The sequence below is a fragment of the Cetorhinus maximus genome, chromosome 5 (genome assembly GCF_964194155.1).
Source record: "Cetorhinus maximus chromosome 5, sCetMax3.hap1.1, whole genome shotgun sequence".
Taxonomy (NCBI): Eukaryota; Metazoa; Chordata; class Chondrichthyes; order Lamniformes; family Cetorhinidae; genus Cetorhinus; species Cetorhinus maximus.
Window position 1 is genome coordinate 7,706,434 of NC_135883.1, and position 19,895 is coordinate 7,726,328.

At 42.3% G+C, this 19,895-nt stretch overlaps 1 protein-coding gene across 8 annotated transcripts in view; it reads left to right on the forward strand.

The window, feature by feature from the left end:
• Positions 1–15,537: 15,537 nt before the first annotated feature.
• dnmt3aa (DNA (cytosine-5-)-methyltransferase 3 alpha a) overlaps positions 15,538–19,895 on the forward strand; it is a 586,890-nt gene continuing 582,532 nt past the window's right edge. For 7 of the 8 annotated variants that reach the window (XM_078541483.1, XM_078541485.1, XM_078541486.1 and 4 more), the window contains exons 1-2: positions 15,553–15,661; positions 18,510–18,629. In XM_078541483.1, the coding sequence (XP_078397609.1) occupies positions 18,570–18,629 (60 nt within the window). In that variant the 5' untranslated portion in view covers positions 15,553–15,661; positions 18,510–18,569. Of the gene's footprint in view, positions 15,662–18,489; positions 18,630–19,895 lie in introns of all 8 variants that reach the window. The other variant, XM_078541484.1, reaches the window with a different exon arrangement.

Below are 19,895 nucleotides of genomic sequence, written 5' to 3' on the forward strand. Positions count from 1 at the left end.
GGGCTGTGAGGCTAGGGAAGGTCACAGAGATAGGGAGGAGTGAGGCCATGGAGGGATTTGAAAACAAGGGTGATTATTTCAAAATTGAGGCATGGCTTAACCAGAAGACAACGTACGTCAGTAGGCACAGGGGCGATAGCTGAAGGGAGCTTGGTGAGTTGGACATGGGCAGTAGAGATTTGGATGATGTCAAGTTTAAAGGGGTAGAATGTGGGAGGCTGGCCAGTACTGTGTTGAAAGAGTCAGGTCTGGAGGGAACAGACATGGATGAAGATTTCAGCGGCAGATGAGCCGAGGCAGTGGCGGAATTGAGCGATGTTACGGAAGTTCATCTCAGGGTCAAGTATGACACCAAGGTTGCAAACAGTCTGGTTCAGCCTCAAACAGTTGCCAGGAGAGGGATGGAGTTGGTGGTTACAGAGCAGAGTTTGTAGTGGGGATCGAAAGCAATGACTTTGGTCTTTCCAATATTTAGTTGGAGGAAATTTCTGCTCATTCAGTACTGGATGTCAGATAAGCATACTTGCAATTTCAAAACAGCAGAGGACTCAAGAGAGATAAGCCCGAGAATAAAACATTTTTCTCACATCAAGGTATACTATCAGAATAGCTCGCTCACACTGATGGGCAATATAGAACAAAAAGCTATACTCTTAGAGATGATCCCTGTCGCTCCTCTAGCTCTCTTTCTCTCATTAAAGTTTAACTCATTCTTTCCCAAAATCTTAAACCTATGGAGCATATGCCTCTTTCAGCAAGCTTTTAATCCCCCAAGCTTGATGTCATAGAATGACTACTTCATGATCTATTTGGTCTTACATATTTTCCAAAAATTGTGAAGTGAGATTTGAACTAACTCAAAAACCCATCCGCTTGCATTGTGTTAAAATTCGGCCTGTGATAACTGCACAATGAATTTTAATACATTTACCTTGGCTTCTCACATAAATAAAACTAGAAGTACATTTCCCAGTGCTGACAAAACTTACCTTGATAATCTCAAATATTCCTTCCTAAAGCAAATTGTCTCATTTGGATAAATGGCTAACTGTGGTAGGAAGGTCCAAGGTTCAATCCCTGGTGCTGAGCTGACTGACCTCAGCCATGGCAGCAATGTGAATATAACAACTACCTATTGTGTTCCTATGCACAAAAGGATTAAAAGCCCTTGATTGCTCTTCAGTGGCTCTCAGGTGTAGCCTTTCAGCTGGGATATTTAGATGTTCAAATAGCCTACCAACATTCTGGGCTCATACAACTGAACTGAAGGCTGTTACTAACCTCAGTAGAAAGGAAGACAAAAAGGGAGGAAATTAGTGTGGGACCTTTTTTTTATTCTGTTAGTTTATTAATGACATATTTATTTTAACAACCAATTTAGTCCAAGTGAATTCCACCTGTTTTATGCCACTTCCTACATCCCTTATATCTTTGTCATCACATTTCTGTACCTATAGTGGGATAAGACTTCCTCTGGGTCATTATGTATGTCGATATTATAGATACATTCATGAAGAAATCAATTGTTTTTGGTTGTGTTCATGATTTTGCTTGAAATACTGAAGGGAAAATCTTTATAAATAGATTTACTATGTGACTACACATAGTAACCACAATCATATGTTTCAGCGAATGAATTAACCCATCCCTGTCCTATCACCTATTCTTCATGGCATTTTGTCTATTGCAAAAATTGTTGATGACATTTAAACACACATCCTTCTCTCTCTCATTCCACCAATGTGGGTTTACTTCACTCACAATCTACTTCATTCCCACTATCCACTATCCTGAAAATAAACACTTGTCAGTCATATTTGTCAAACTACAGCAATTTGAAATATATTATGAATATATATTTGTACTTTATTTACATATGAATCATATTTACAATATGCTCTGGTGTGTTATCCATTTTTTCATGTTCTATTCGAATCGGTTAGACAGAATATTATGTATAAGTTCAAAGTTCACAATTCTACTCTGGGAACTAACAAAGGAAAAGCATCAATTTTGTATTTCTTGCTCCCATGCTATTGTCTAATCTCTGTTCTTTCTTCTTATGTCCGTATGTAGTATTTTCACAGGTAGTTTATAGTTATTCATTACATCAACAACAAAGTTCTTTATAAGAGCAGGGAGGTTACGCTGGAACTGTATAAAACACTGGTTAGGCCACAGCTAGAGTATTGCGTGCAGTTCTAAAATCTGCATTATAGGAAGGATGTAATTGAACTAGAGAGAGTGCAGAGGAGATTTACCAGGATGTTGCCTGGGCTGGAGAGTTTTAGTTATGAGGAGAGATTGGATAGATTGGGGTTATTTTCCTTGGAGCAGAGGAGATTGAGGGGGGACATGATTGAGGTGTATAAAATTGAGGGGCATAGATAGGGTAGACAGGAAGGAACTTTTCCCCTTGGTGGAGGGATCAATAACCAGGGGGCATAGGTTTAAGGTAAGGGGGCAGGAGGTTTAGAGGATGTGAGGAAGAAGTTTTTCACCCAGAGGGTGGTGGGAATCTGGAACTCTCTGCCTGAAAAGGTGGTAGAGGCAGAAACCCTCATAACATTTAAGAAGTATTTGGATGTGCACTTGCGATGCCATGGCATACAAGGGTATGGGCCTAGTGCTGGAAAATGGGATTAGAATAGTTAGGTGCTTGTTTGACCGGTGCGGACTTGATGGGCTGAAGGGCCTTTTTCTGTGCTGTAGACCTTTATGACTCTTGCAAGGGTTCACAGTAAAGTGGGGCTAGCAGCAGACAAAAGTTATTCATATTACTTTAATTTTTCAGCAAAACAACTTAAACTCCTTGGAGCTAGAAATTCATCACAGAAGCAGAAAAACAGCCTCACTACGTGCCCAAACCAATTTGGGCCAGTCTCAGGTACTCTCCCTCCCTCCTCCCCACTCACTAGGGTTCATTCTACAGCTGAGCACTGTTACACCGACTGAAAATCCGGTTTACAAATAATTTGGAAAAGAAAATTCAAAAATCTTATTATAACACAAAGGAAGATTGCTTTCAAGTTGCACATTGAGATAATCATCTTGCCATGCTTGAAAATTCTGCATTCTGCATAAACTCAGATTGCAACCTCCAAGTAACTGCAGGCTCTGAGTGATAGTTGAGAAAAGTACCAACTGCCTGATCCTCTGAAAGAGGTTGAGGCTTGTTTTTTTTGAAAAAGCTGACCGAAGGTTTTAAAAAGCACAGTAGGTAAATCTGTAGGTAAAGTTAATGTTTTTGAAATATGTAACTTTTTGATATTTCAGTAAATGTAACTTCTTATTGACATTAAAATTTTCACTTCAGTTTCAGGAAAACAATTACACTTGAGAAACTTCGGGAATTTGTGTGATTTCACTGTTTTACTTGGCTTCTCCTTTCTGGTTTTAATATTCGTGAAGCCTGGTGAATAAATTTGTAGATGGAACAATTAGCATCAAGTGTGAATAAATGAACAGAGAATTTGAATAACCACAAATTTGCATGATAGAGTTTAAATGCTTTGAAGGGATTTGCATATAATTGATGTGGCAAAATCTTACTGGGGAGATTGACACAGGAAGTATGACGAAATTCTGGGCTAGGTCTGCACTGATGAAGGTAGTTACTTTAGTCTAATCTGCCCGGCAGGATATCATGGGTTTGGGGTCCAACACTCTGCCTGATTTTACTATCCATTAATGTCGATGGAGAGTCAATGAGGGAAGGGTGGGGTAAAGTGAGTGCCTGACCCGAACCTACCCATTTACCTTCAGTAAATGCACCTCCCGATCTGGTTCTGAGCCCCACCGACCAGCAGTATCCCAGGTTTGCTGCCAATCCAAGGCTGAGTTAGTTAATCTCAACTGGAGCTGCAATGTGACCCGAGCTCACATACCTGGACATCAGGTCAGATTGAGCTCAAGTTTGGCTATAAAACCCCTGTGGTAAAATAGCCTGCTGACACTCACTATGCACATGAAGAATAATCACATACAATGTGCTACAGGTTGGCCAGTACCTGCCGAGCTAGAACCTAAATGACAATTCTAAAGAAGTTGGGTTGGGGTTGGGGGAATCTGTCAATAGAGAAAAGGGAAATTTAAGTTAGTAAAAAGGCTCTAGCCTTGTTTCAAAAAGACCTATTAATATTTCCTAAGTGTAATATGTTGTATATAATATGATATGAGGTTATTCTCTTCCAGTGTTATTTTATATGCCCTGTATTTTGTTGCTTAATTTTGAAAAGTTCCTACCCCAGACTCTATATACTGGAGTATGCACAGCCTTTTAAGTCGACAGAGATGTGGGAGGTTTGGGACTATATTTTTTAAATAGGTCCATAATAAAGTCATTGTCTCTTTAAAATCCTGTTATATAAAAAAAGTTTGCTTGACATCGACACCAATTAAATAGATATTGGAATAAGTTAATTGGAAACAGATTGTCCATATCTATTTTCCACCAGCCTCCATAACTGATGACTTTCAGTTGAAAATTGAAGTTACCAATATATGAATACACTTTCTCAAAGACTATGCTTCATTCTGTTTATATAAAAGGTTTTCCTTTCAGTGCTTATTACTTCTAAAATTCACCAAAATGCAGGAAATGAGAAGTAAAATATTTCACTTCAAACAAAATTATGTAAGAGATATTGGGGCTAAAATGACTGCCCAAAAACAGGAACAAGGGCTCGCAATATGTGGTTATCCATCTCAGTTCAATGTGATGCAGATAGCACAGTAACTTCATGTTGCCCGCTCATTGCCATGATTGTAGGGTTCTATCATGCTGTTGAGTGGCTGCACACTCAGCAGTGGGCCAAAATCATGAAAGACTAAAATGAGTTAAAGCTTGCACAACTTAAAGCTAGCCTGCACCTCATAAAGGAGAGGTGCATTGCAGCTAGAGCCGGTGTCCTTGTACAAGTCACCCTGACGTGGGAATAGACTGAATAATGGCACATCATTGATGAGAACTATCGGAGCAAGTGTAAAGGAGGAGAGTGGTGCTGTATCCACAAGGGGGCAAAAGGTTAATAGACAAATGCTAAGAAGGCAATGGGACCATATAGCTGTGGCGGTCAATGCCAGGAGTCAAGATCTGAGGACTTGGATGCAGTGCTGCAAAAAGTTAAAGGGCCTCACAGGAATTGTCAAGGTCAGTGAATTAATCTTCAAATGCCAATTCCCATCCATTGCACCACTGGCCTCACACACAGCTCCATATACCACACTCCCATCACTCACCAACCAACAATCACAATCAACCAGGACTCTTGCCTTATATTCATAGCTGCACCTCACCCTCACACACTTAAGCACTGTTATAAGCCTCACACACATGTCACGGTTCATGTATATTGCTAACTATTCAAGGACAGCCACATCAACCAAACAGATTGTACCAAATTCACCAGCACACTTCTCTCTCTCTCTCTCTCTTGTGGAACAAGGTGGTGCACAAAGGTATCAGGAGCCAACTGCTGGGAGAGAAATGCATCTGCATTTCCTAACTCCCATGCAATAGACAGTGCTCACCATCATTGGACCAGACATTGCTGAGGCTGTGGCTAACAGTGGGGCTGAAATCATAGGGGATGACGAATCTTCCTCAGCACATCTCACTTTCCCTATCATCACACAATCTCTTCTGATTTACAAGCTGCGATGGTGTAAGTGTATATTTCTTTGTTGCTCCCCACCCCACCCCGCAACACAACCTGACCCATGTGCCTTTCCCCTTTGAGATACTGATGGCCAGGCAGTGATGGAAGAGCAACAAGGCACTTGCAGTGACTGGCTCAGATTCATGGCACTACACATAATTTAAAGAATAGCTTAGAGGTGGGATCAGCACATGATAAGAGAGCAGGCATGAGGCCTGCAGCCATCCAAGTCAGACCCTCGCCCATATATATACTGAAATATGTTGCGTATTGTTCCCTGAGAAATCCATTCCTGGTTGCATCGCAATCATTCACACTTCATCAGGTGAAACCGTTGAATGGATTGTTAACCTTGACATCGAACTATAACTACTTCCCCAGCCATACAAATAAAAGAAAGGCAGGGGCCAATGTTACACAGATGTCAGTTCTTCAGAGCATGAATTACACGGGAGTTCTGCTGCAGAGGACTTAGATGAAGACTTTGACAGGGTGGAATACAGAAGGAGGTTGGGCGTACACAATGAAATGTCAGCCCCGCCAGAAAGTCTGCAAGCAATGTTAAGGAGTATGGAGGAGACCAGCACCAACTTTGCACAGAGCTTGAAGTCCATCCTTTCCAGCATGGAAGTGGTGGCCAACTCCATTGGCACATTCGTGGACTGAAGCATGACATAACATGTGATGGTAATTGACTCAGCTTCCACTGCAGCACAAGCAGACGCCACCCAAGTTCTGGGAACTGCATTGAAGCTCAGATTTCTGTCATGCAAAATCAGTTTGCCGCATTGGAAGCTCAGGCTGCTGCACACAATAGCTGTAGATTGCAGTGCTCAAAGGGACTTGCAGGGTGTCACAGCAGTCCAGCAATCTGTCGTCCAATGCGTTACATAGGATTTCTGAGATGCCACCCCAATGAAATGGCCATGTTTCCATGGAGCACAAATCTGTTATCCTCAGACTTGTACAATCATAGCAGCAGCCAGTGGAAATCAACCAGCAACTAACCTACAAGCAGTTGATGATCCCTTTAAATAATGTTGGTGTGAAGGTTCTTTTGGCTGCTGTATGTGTGCTCAGGCCATGTGTGATTAAGAGAGGGCATTAGCTGGAGCATTGGCAAATCAAAATGGCAACACTGGCACCAAATCAGCGTTACATACTGATTGACATCGTGATTTGATACACTGCATACTTCTAGTGGATATTCACTAAACTCATGATCGCCTGCACCAATGTGGCATCCAGCACAACATGCGCCAGAAGTGTGCAAGTGTGCTGTAGACACCATTTTGGAGCTCAAAGGGCACCCAAAACTCCCAAAAATGGATACAAAAGAACATATGAGTATACAAACTAGGAACAGTAAACCATTCCGCCCCTCAAGCTTGCTCCACCATTTAATATAATCATGTCCGATCTGATTGTGGTCTCAACTCTAGTTTCCTGTCTACCGCTGATATCCTTTGACTCTCTTGTCGATCAAGAATCTATCTAAATCAGCCTTAAAAATATTCAATGACCTTGTCTCCACTGCTGACCGTGGATGAGAATTCCCCCACAGACCAATGAATCTCTGAAAAATTTTTCCTCATCTCCATCCTAAATGGGAAGGCCCCGTATTTTGAAACTGTGTTCCCTAGTTCTAGTCTCTCCCACAAGGGGAAACATCCTCTCAGCATCCACCCTGTCAATTCTCCTCAGGATCTTATATGTTTCAACGAGATCACCTCTCATTCTTCTAAACTCCAATGGATACAGTCCAACCTTTCCTCATATGGTAACCCCCTCATCCCAGGAATCAGTAGAGTGAACGTTCTCTGAACTGCTGCTGATGCTATTATATCCTTCTCAAGTAAGGGGATGAAAAAGGTACATAGTGCTCCACATGTGGTCTCACCAACATCCTATACAATTGTACCAAAACATTCCTACTTTTATATTCCATTCCCCTTGCGGTAAACTGCAACATTCCATTTGTTTTCCTAATCGTTTGCTGTACCTGCCTCTAACATTCTGTGATTCATGTACCAGGATACCCAGATCCCTCTGCATCACCAAATTTTGTGAACTTTCTTCACTTATATAATATACTGCTTTTCTGTTCTTCTTGCCAAAGTGGACAAGTTCACATTTTCCCACATTATACCCCAACAGCCATTTTTGCCCAATCACTTGTCCCATCTATATCCCTTTGTAAACTCTTTACGTCCTCCTCACGATTTACTTTCTTATCTATTTTTGTACCACCTGCAAATTTAGCAACCGTACATTTGGTCCCTCATCGAAGTCATTTATGTAGATTTTAAATAGTTGAGGCCCAGCACTGATCCTTGTGGCACTCCACTGGTTATAGCTTGCCAATCTGAAAATGATCCATTTATCCCTACTCTCCGCTTCCTGCTTGCCAACCAATCCTCCATACTCTATCCATGATAATATGTAACCCCCCACCCCCTCCCCACCACCACCATCACACCATGAGCACTTATTTTGTGCAGTAGCATTTGATATGGCACCTTATCAAATGCCTTTTGGAAATCCAAGTGCACCACATCCACAGGTTCCCCTTTATCCATGGTACATGTTACTCAGAGAACGCTAACAAATTAGTCAATCATGATTTATTTCTCTTTAACAAAATCATATTGACTCTGCCTAATTGTATTAAGATTTTCTAAATGCCCTGATGCAACCTCCTTAATAATAGATCCTAGCATTTTCCCTATGACAGATGTTAGGCTAACTGGCCTGTAGTTTCCCGCTTTTTCTCTCCTTCCTTTCTTGAATAGAGGAGTTACATTTGCTATTTTCCAATCTGATGGGACTTTTCCAGAACCAAGGGAACTTTGGAAAATTAAAAACAGTGCATCTACTATCTGCACAGCCACTTCTTTTAGGATCCTACAATGATGTCCAGCAGGTCCTGGTGACTTGTCAAACTTTCGTTCTAACAGTTTTCTCAGAGCACGCTCCCTCATGATTGTAATTGTTTTAAGTTCCTCACTTCCTTTCATCTCTTTATTTACAAGTATTTCTGGGATGCTGTTTGTGTCTTCTACAGTGAAGACAGACACAAAATATTTATTTAATGCTTCTGCCATTTCCTTATTGTCCATTGTTAATTCCCCAGACACTCTCTCCACAGGACCCACACAAACTTCAGTTACTCTTTTCCTTTTTAAATACTTGTAGAAACTCTTGTTATCTGTTTTTATATCTCTAGCTAACCTTCTCTCATACTCTAATTTCTCCTTCCTTCTTAATTTTTTTTTGTCATTCTTTGCTGGTTTTTATATTCTGTCCAATCTTCTCACCTGCCACTAATTATCACAGAATTGTATGCTTTTTCTTTCAATTTGGTAATATCTCTAACTTCCTTAGTTAGCTATGGATGGTACATTCATCTCCTAGAGTCTTCCTTTCTCATTGCTGCTACATATCTAAATTTTGCTCTCTAAGCATCAGAAAACTTCTCCCGGTTTTTATTCCTGATTCGCGAATGCAGGTTATTTCACTCCATAGGATTGGACAATGTCCAAATATAGAATTAAGAATTGTTCATCAAGCTATGATTTTACCTCAGCCTACCAATGAATGGTACATTTATTTATTTTTTAAATGGTAGTATCACTGCAAACTAATTTTCTCAACTAAAACATGACTGCCAAATATCTGTGCAGATTCAAAATGCAATCGAGAAAGAATTTGGGGTGGGACCTTAACTTCCACTCACTCTGAATATGTATCACAGGATGACATTGCCTATTGGAGTTTTGATCAGTGGTGGTCCCATGAATCATGAAATGGCAAAGATTAAAACCACCAAATTTAGAACGGCTGGTTTTCTTACAGCTACTGGTTGCAAAGTGACTGGCTATTGTAAAGAAAGTAGCCTTGCTGGAAATTGACCTTGTTTTTGAATGTTTAATTTTTTTTCAGCCAGCTTTATGATCACACACCCTAAGAGGTTTTTTTTGTACATTGTGTAATTTCCACCCTTGCCCAACAAATAGTTGGCACAGTTGCATGTTACTGGCATAAGCACCTGCCCATTTAAGTTGCCTTAACCCAGTTCCTCCCAATTGTTCTAGGCACAGGGGAAGTTATTTTCTACTGCCGGAATGGCAAAATATCAGGGTTCCAGATCTTTTTTTTAAATAAGGAAACAGTAAGATGCAAATAGTTTAATATCATTGTTAGTGTGTTCATGTAATTTCCAACTAATTAACCTATTGTAAATAGTATTTTAAAATATGACAGCTTGACAGGATCGCAGATTAAACAAGAATTCAGTAGGAATTCGAGAACTTGCTTAAAAAAAAACACAATCTGAAAAAATTGAGAATGGTGCTCCATGATCATTGCATTAATCGGATCTAATTCTGTGCTGATCAACAAATAACACTTCGTCCTTTTTTTTTCCCTTGTGGTGTCTTTTGTTATGCGTTACCCAGAAGATTTTCAATAGTTCATGTGCCACTGCACACAACGTTCTGGAAGATGGTTTAAAACAATTAGTGCATTGCAATTAATCAGACCAGTGCCCAATGAAAGGCTAATTTTAGGTTTTCCCTATCTTGCAAATACTCAAATCAAAATAGCAGTTATCTATTTCTGTTACATGTGTATCGCAGGATCTTCGCATGTGTTTTATTTCACCTCTTTTTAAGGTGTGGGCTGTTCCATTTTCCCACTTCAGGCGCAAACTGTTCTAAAGCATGTCGAGTGTGTACCGTTTTAGGGTGAAACCTCTTACTCGGCGACAATGGGACTACAGCCTGTTTCGTCACTGTGGGTCAATCCTTCAATTGTTGAGGCCATATTCTAGCCCGGTTGCTTTGAAAGGGCGTCATTAAAATAGGAGGGAAAAGTACGCAGAGATCTCCCCACATGACGCAATGTAGAAAAATCAAAACCAGAGAGGGTGGGGAAAACCCTCGTACATTTATGAATTCACACAGAAAGACCACCAAGAAATCCCATATTGTCAAAAAGGAGCAATGTACGTATCGTAGCTTCGGGTTTATCTACCAAACCCCGTGAGACCTTAAAATTTAAACTGCAACCGTGCGCTCAGTTTAAAAAAAACGCCATTCCCCCTCATCCCTTGGAGTTTATGTTAATTTTGCAAGGAATCTGACTGAGGGGCTCGCCTCGGCCGTCAGTGAAACCTCAACAACAAAAGGCTGGAGTTGAAGGTAACATAAAAGGGGCTGGGTATTTTCCACAACGCCATTTTCTACAATGTGATCCGGCTTTTGCAATTCAGGCAAGACCAAGTTGGGAGGTTTGCAACAACAAAAATAAATAAATGAAAGAGCGGAGCTGGGAGCAAATTTGCAAAAAAAAAAAATTGATAATTTAAAATAAAAACAGCGGATGGTCTGTGGCTGCACCTCACCGGGATGGTGCTCACCGAATAGAGCGACACTGAATGGTTGGGATGTAGGCTTTCGGCAAGCGACTCGATGATAAAATATGCAACAAAAAAAAGTGTTTTCCTATATATATATATATATAAAAAATCAAAGCTGGGGGTGGAATTGGGGTAGGGAAGTCAAGTCTGGTGATTTATGAAGCAAGGGTGCTTTGGAATTTGACTCAATCCTCTGCCCTGACCCGGATTGTCTGCAAATTCCTGAGGTTGGGAAGTTGCAGGTAAAACAAAAAAAAGAGAAAACAAGATGTAGAATAAATATTAATGGTAAAATGACACGTCATGTGCAGGCTGGCTCTCTGGCTGGAAACCCCTTTGGCCCGAGAGATGCTGACGTTCTCTTGTCAGTTTGAGGAGCCCCCCCCTCACCCCACCCAACCCCCCCAAAAAAAACCGCCAGATCAGCCACCCAGGCGTCTTCATTTACTGCGGCAGTGTTGCTTTTTTTTTTAAATGGCGCTTGGCGGAGAATCACTCGTTGGTTGTTTTCTGCTTAAAGAAACATATACGTGACGCAGTTAAATAAAAAAGACATGCAATGTTTCGTTTCTTGCCATTTTAGCCCTGCCACTTCACAACTTATACGTTCAAACAGCAACAACAACAACAAAAAAAATAATGATGATGAAAATGACACCACATGAAAATTTAGATTTTTTTTTTCCTTCTTTGTGGTGAATTTTTGACAGCGTTTCCGATCTGGACCAGCTGTTAAAAGTTAACGCGCCAACCCTTCATTTCAGGGCAAATTTCCTTGGGTTAATCTTGGTCGTTCGGCAAGATAATGTTGGAACATTTACTTCCCACCCTGAAGTCAGTCAGTTTACAACATCTGACCTTGACCTTTGGGTGGGGCGGGTGATAAGTAAACGATCTTCAGGCCAGCTGGTGGCAGTCATTTATTTGTGGCAGATTCTAGAAGCTATCTGCTAACTAAATCGTTGCCCAATTCCACGGAAGGAAAGGTGTGAGCGAGGGGCTGTTTTTCAACTTTAAACCTCAAACTTTTTTTAAAAACAAACTATAACAGCAAGTGTGCTCAATGCTGTTTGGACTGTGCTCAGAGTTGACATTTGCCCCTTTGCCAAAAGCGTATCGCCCCGTATCTTTTAAGATGCTGTAATGCTAATGGGATCGAACATTGCGTCAAATGCAAATCAAAGTAAAGATGACCCAATGCTTTTGGAGGGGGTTTTATTTTTAGAATCCTTTTGTGTGTAAATTGTTTGGAAATGGCCAAAGATGCGAGTACGAGCAGCCAAGATAACCACGCCAGACCACATGGCCCTAAAGGCAGTTGGTTGTCAGCCTGTCCGTGCGCTGAGCTCACTTCAGACATCGAGGAGAGACATAAGAAATCCAATTGATACTTTATGTTTTCATTGCGCATTTCTTTTTTTTTGCCAAGTATTTTAAACGAGTGTATCGTTTGATCGCCATGACTGCATGTCAGGCAGGTCAATGACCTTTGACTGGAGCTGTTTTACGTCATCACTATTTAGGTTGAGCCTTTATGTGATCACAGCCTAATTTCATGTTTAGCCAGAGAGAGACCTGAAGAAAGGAAGACGTTTTTGGCTTTCAAATACCCGCGCAAGACAGTAAAATGAAATCTGGCAAGCAAATGTTTACATAGGTTCGCAATCCCGAATGGGCAGATCCAGGCAACCTCCTCTTACGTTTTACGAGCTTTTGTTACATCGCTCCCGGGAGTTACCGAGTGCAATCCCCTAGCCAGATAGAATCGATTTCTTTGCGAAGTGTTACAACATTAAAGGCGCTGCTTTGCATGCACGTTGTTATGGTTGTTTGTTTCCCCTCGCTGTGAAGTGTTTGCAAGGAGTGTGAGTCCACAGTAGAAATTCCCTTCACGTAAGCAAGAGACCGCTTCTTTGGGGAAACAGCGATCAGCGGGTGCTCTTCCCGGATTGACTTGCATGGCACCGTTGCAATAGGCTTCAGTGCAGGAAGAGCGCCCCCTAATTCGGAAGCGTTGAAACGCAGCGCATTCCTCACAGCTGACGTGAAAAATGTAATACTGTCACCGAGTGGAACAGTGGGAAAAACGTCTCATTCCCCTAGCACTGACGTCCTTCACCTTGATTGACTCGCATTCATGTCTGTCCCCAGGAGAATACGTTGCGGCTGTAACGTTGTATGCATCGAGTTTTGATTGTTAAATCTATGAGCATCGTAATTGAAGAGATTGTTGTTTAACTGTGGAATGCATATTGAGGTCATGTTTCTGAATGTTTTTGTTGGGGGATATTTCCGATGCATTACACTCTAATCTATATTTATTCAGTTTTGATGGGAGCCCATTACCGGACTGATGCAAATTATCAAGATATAAGTTTGCTTTTCACACAATAAACACCGTTTTAGCCCCACTGCTGTGCACGATACTGGCTATTAGCAAATTTTGGTATCTAACCTGATGTATAGTGTGTAGTGATAAAGCAAAAAAGTGATGAAAACTGCATTGTCCAAATAAAAGAGTAGTTCCAAACATGATTAACTGTGTTTTTACAATTTAGTTTTCACACGTGTCAATCAACAAAACATTTCGGATGTTAAATCAAAGAATTTCAACGCTGACGTAATGTTTATGTTTGCTAGGTTTCCAGGCATGCAATATATTGGTGCAGGATTTCTGTTGCAACATTTAAGCTGCCCGTGTCCCATAGCAGGAAAACACGCTAAAGTTTGTAATATTGTACACATCTTGTTCATCCTCTGTTCGATCGTAGGCACATTCGAGAAAAAGGGTGTAAGATTTTCTGATTTGCTCGCTGCAAACATAGCATTATCGAACACAATTTAATGTTGTCCTATTAAATAGCCTCTATCTGGGCCAAAAAATGGAAAATAATACAGTGAATGAAGTGTGATTCTACGTCCACATGCTATTAGTTGTATTTGAAACCTTGAGACTGGAGTTACGCATTAAATACGGGCCATTTAATTAAGTAAAGGAGATAACATTATGCATAAACTGTCACCAGAACTTACAATCTTGGAATATATGTTTCTCAAACAAAAATCACACTATTGAAGTTTCCATACTTGAAAACTTTGGAAATGCTTTCTTAAAGATTGCAGTAAACAGAGGCACGGTCCAGTCATGATGTCATGCAATCTATCCAGAATTTAAGACCTGCGACTAAAATTTATAATCGCAGTTCCATCACCAGTGATTGAAGTCTAGAACTGTAAACCCGACGTTATTTATAATGGTAGTTTCAGAGTGACAATCTTCTGTTTCACAAACGTCTACACCGGTAATGCAGTCGGCGTTTAATATTGCAATGTAAGGGGTTTATGGAAATTTTCAGCTTAAATGGTTGCGAAATTAGATAGTTAAGCAAACACACTCGGGCCCGCTGTTTATATCTCACAGATTGATAAATCTTAGATTAAGCAATATGTGGTTTAGAAACAAAGTTCAAGGAATGGGACTAATACTAAATCAAGCAAAAAGTAATTAGCAGTAAATCTTCATGTTTTCATTGTTATCCAATGGATGTATATATATATGTATATATATATAGAATACGAGAAGTGTGAATGGCTGATGGTATCAGCATATAATCTATTTTACTCACTAGTATTTAATGTCCTTCAACAGGAAAAGCATTAATTACCTTGAAATTTATGTCATTTAGATTCGAGATTATCTATGGCAGCTTTATGATTTACGTAGCAATTGTAAAATTAGGATTAGTTATTGTGCTAAAGAATACACTTTGTAATAATCATCTTAGTTGTAAAATCTGAAATTATTGCCTAATCTGTGATCTCGCTAATTTTGAAAATCAGCCTTCCTAAAAGTGCTGGCAGCAAATATCCCGTTAGCAGTTAAATTGGTGGAAATAATCACATTGCAGAATTGCCATCGTGTTGAAGCGAATGAGTGAAGGGAAAGGAGGTCTGAAATGCATGCAGCCGAGCCACGATGAACAGATAACTCTGCCCCCCACTTCGAGTTGGAAGCTCCATTATAGAAAGCTCAATAAAAGGAGCTCAAAACTCCATATGAGACCCTGATCAGAAGAAACTACTTTGTTGATCTTCAACGCGTTGGTAATAGAGGTTCGAATGCACTTTTTTGGTTTTTGTTTTATTTTTTTAAAAAAAAAACGTTGACACCAAGTTGCTTTGGTCGTTAAGAGTGGTGGGGAAATTGGAATGCTAAATATATATAAGTCGATTCGTGCGTATCGTCAAATTGCGTTCGGCGCCAGGCCAGTGGCACTTTGCAAGATGTCTATTGGAAATAACGTGGAGGGATATGGTGGACCTTGTTGGCAGGTTTGGTGACATTTACAGTGTGCTTGGTGGTGGGTGGGGTGGTGGGGGGGAGTTGGCTGGGAAGAGAGACGGGAGTGGGAGTGTGTCCGGGCTTTAGGACTGCGCGGAATCCAGGCTGCGCTCGGTAGGACTCTGCAGTAAGTGCAGAGGACCTCAAGGAGGCCGCGCCGGCTGGGGAGGACGCTGGAAGAATCAGCCGAGGGAAAAGGTCCAGGCCTGGATTGGCAACGGGTAATTTACACTCGGATCACTATTAAACTCATCAGCTAATCAATATGTTTGCCGATTGTCAACTTTTCGAACGGCGATTGCGAACCTAGTGCAGTAAAAAGATGGTGATGTTTTTCCTTTAATGGGGGGGGTGGGTTGGTGGGTTAGGTTAGGTTGGGGGGGGGGGTAGGGGTAGAGAGAGAGAGAGAGAGAAGAGGTTCCATCAGAGTTCTGTGCAGATGTATCCTCCTTGTACGTTTTAACGATTGTTCACTTTCACCGTGAACTTGGGAGGTTTTAATGGGGGAAGAACTGCGTTTTCCGATTGAGCGAAGGAGCTGTTAAAAGCTGAAATATTCCTTCAGTGCAATCTGGCCGTGTCTCTCTGTGTGTGTGTGTGATTTCTCTCTCTCTCTCCCTCTCTCCCCCCCCCCACCCCTTCTCCTCCTCCTTCTTCCCCTCCTACTCCTCCTCTAAAGTCTTACATCGAACAAAAAATGTAGCTAAGCCTCGGTACGTGTTAGTATTCACTGCAGCTAAAACTAGTTTATCATCTGAAGCTTGGCGGCCTTCCAAACTCCACTTCTATAGTCAGTCTCTGGCACTTCCATTGCTCTCTCTCTCTCTCTCTCTCTCTGATAGCGCCGGCGAACCAAAATGGCATCAAATTCTGCATCAGTGCAGCCCGTTTGGAGAATTTTGTTTTCTAACTGTGCAATAGTAAATGATTCCCCCGAGATTAGGCGATGTCCGTGTGGAATCATTGATGGATCGTACCTTGCCCCACCTGCAGGCAAATCTGGGGGTGTTGTGGGGGCTTGGGGGGTGGGGGGTGGGAGGGGGGTTGATAATATGTAAACTACATGCTTTCTTTAGTAATACATTTTTATTTCCATAGACATTACTGCCTCTGCATGAACATGTCACTGTTTTATTTTTCGTTCCTCGGTACCACTGTGATCTGCAGCAAAGTGCAGCAGTTGTGACTTAACATGTGTTACATAATCATGTCTTAATGTCTTCAGTGTATCCCGTTATTGTAGCTATCAGGATCCTGGGATTTCTTGGCTTTTATTTACTTTCAAAGTTACCAAGTGGTAGCGGATGGATTTTTTTTTGTGGCAATTGTATATCTGCTGCACTATTAACATGGTAGATAGGTCTATTTGCAGCAGCCAGCAATAATTAACGTTCGTAATTGTGGCACATGGATAATTTTGGGGATGTCATGTTGCGAATGCTTCTTTTATGTGATTATTTGTAGTGAAACCGGTCTCTGAAGGTTAAGCTGAAGTTTAAAGGCAGCAGACGGCCATGTTAGCAATCTATTCCCAATGATTCTAGATGAAGGAAGGAGGGGGGGGGGGGGGGTGGGGAGCTGGAGGGGGAGTGTTGAAGCAATGGAAGGCTCCAGAAAATCTCTCTCACTGCCAAGTACAACATCACACATGGCAAATGCATGTAGGATTTTCCATAGCAACAGGTGCTCAGTCCCTTATTTTGACGGGGCGTTATTTTTTTTTATTCATCATCATCGCTGCTACTATTGCGGGACTGATACACAGTCATCAGTCCTGGTACAGTCAGACTAGCTGAGGTCACCGTTTCTGAGTCAAAACACAGAGCAAAGCTCTAATTATCAATCAGATCACAACTCGGGTATTTCGAGGAAACCAGGCCATCTTCTCGATCTTTATATTTTTTTAAAAAAAAACCTGAATGACGTACGGGACTTTATTCACATGCTAAGATGTGGTTTTTTTTCCTTTTCAATTTGTATTATTTTACATCCGATATGTCAACCTGCAGCCCGTGGTCAAAAGACTTTAATTCTGCTTGTTCTTCTGAATTGCACGGATCAACACACACACACACACACACACACACAGAAAAAAGGAGGGGGTGGGGGGGGGCGAGTGGTTTCAGAGAGCATTTAATCCAGTAATGTAATACGTAACACACACAATATGATGGGGACATCGGATATTTCAAGGGGATCTGGAAGAGTATCACTCGACTTTGTTACGTATCCAATTGTTTCCACATGTGTGAAGATTAGTTTCCATCAAAGATCGAGCGAAAGAGATTTAAAACAAAATGTTGGACGGGAGATCCTTGCCAGTGAGGTAACATAGAAAAAAACAGGGGGAATCTGGGCTGGTGTGAGGTGTTGCTGACAAGCTTGACGAAGATGAGAAGTGGGGGAGGTTTGGGGGGGTGGGGGGGGGGAATGGAAAATGCTGACCGAGCGGAACGTGAGAATGAAACGTTGCCAGCAAAAAAAATTTTTTTTAAAAATAGATGCATTTTAATTTGAAGAAAAAAAAGGGTCGCTTTCTCCTCTGGCCAAAGCTAGTAAAGCAACAAAATGCGCAGTTTGGCACCATGTCAAAACCGCCATGTTATAGGAGAGAGAAAGAGAGGAGGGGGGTGGGGGGGGGGTGGAGAGAGAGAACACTCATTCAATGTAATTGTGATCTGTTACGGGTTTTGTTTTTAAGGGGAGGCATATAATGACAATAATGTTCAACCAGGTGTCCAAGTGTGTGTGTGTGTGTGTGTGTGTGTGTGGGTGGGTGGGTGGGGAGGGGGGAGCTGACGATTAGTGATGATCAGGAGGCGAGATTATATACGATGCTCAACGTGAAAATGGTTGTCAACAACTGTCCAGCCTCACTGCCTGAAACAGTTATCATATTCGCTAAGGTGGCAAGAGCCCCCGGGCAGTTAAATCATTGAAGACATTAAGAAATCGATCCTCAATCTGACTGTTTTCCAACAAAAAAAAAAGAATCATCAATTGTTTGTTTTTTATTTGCTTTTTTTTCTTCTTTCCCCCCCCCTCCCCTCCACCCCCCTTCTCTCTAGACAAGGAGAAGCTGAAGGACGAGAAGGCACCACTCCGCTTTATTCTGTGTAAAATCTAACAATCTATTAAATCTGGTCCCATGATGCCGTCCAATACCAACACAACCCCTGCCCTGGAAGAAGGAGTTGAGACACAGATGGTAAGAAATGACCCCCCCCCACCCCCATTTCAGATTTTAACACTTTATTCCTTTGCATTTCTTTGTTTTGGTTTCCGTGACAGGGTTTGTTGAGGTCGGGCGGGAGCGGGACCCCGACCTTCGCCAAGATCTCGGCCACCTTAGGGCCACAGTGTGTCTTCCCCCCCCACTCCGCTCCCCTCCCCTTCCCTGAATTCCTGTTGTGGCTCCGCGCTGGGATCTTGCTGTTCGTGGGGGGGGGGGGGTGGCTGCTTTTCTTTTGCTGCTGAGCTGCCAGGCGTTGCATTGTGGGATTGTCGCATAGCGCAGGCAAAAGTCAGATCAAACTTTCAACTCTGCAGCCCCCGCACAATTCCCCGCCCGCCCGCACCGCACCGGCCGCAATCGCCGTCATCCCCGCCCCACGACGGCAGCCCAGCATCTCCCCCCCCCCCCCCCCCTCGCCCTACGCCGTCCGCAATCCCCGCCCGCGGCATCCCCGCCCCGCAATTGGCCCGTCATCCCCGCCCCGCAATTGGCCCGTCATCCCCGCCCCCGCAATTGGCCCGCACAGCTTCGTCATCCCGTTCGCGCGCTGCGCCAGAACCGCTCATCTCCGCCGGACCCCGTGGATTCATATTTAAATTATTTATTTTTTTACAATGGGATTTTATCACCGTCCGCAACCCCACCACCTCCATCTCTGCCGACAAACACCATCCCGCTGCGTCAGGGTCAAGTGCTTTATTGTGCCGAGTTAAAACACGGTCAGGTTGCACCCAGTTCACAAACTTTCACCCTCGCCCATTGGAAGGGAGCGGGTCAATTTGCAGCGTGAAGTGCATTTGGCTCTGGACACACTGGGGAAGGTCGCTTTAGCTGAACCTGAACGCCGCCCCGCATCTGCTGGCCGGTTGTTTGGGGAGGGGGGGGGGGAAACAAAAGTGAACCGGATTGCCATTGCCAGTAAACCCCCCCACCACCCCTGTCGCTTCAGCCGATGTTCAGCAGGTTAAAAAGCAGGTTACAGACGGTGCGAGATTCATTTGCTGTTCAACTGAACGGATGTTTGGCAGAGAGCTTTATGTTATTCAGTGGGCCCATTGAGAGTTGTTTACAATCGAGGTGGTGGTGTTCTGGTTATCAACGTGTCAGCAATATTAATCCAGATGACTCTCTTCAAAATAAACCAGTCTGGAATTCTGCACTCAGCATGAAAAAAATTTGGGTTTGCTCGTATCAAAGTCCCAAAGTAGTCAAAGAGTATTTTTTTTTTAAAAACAAATG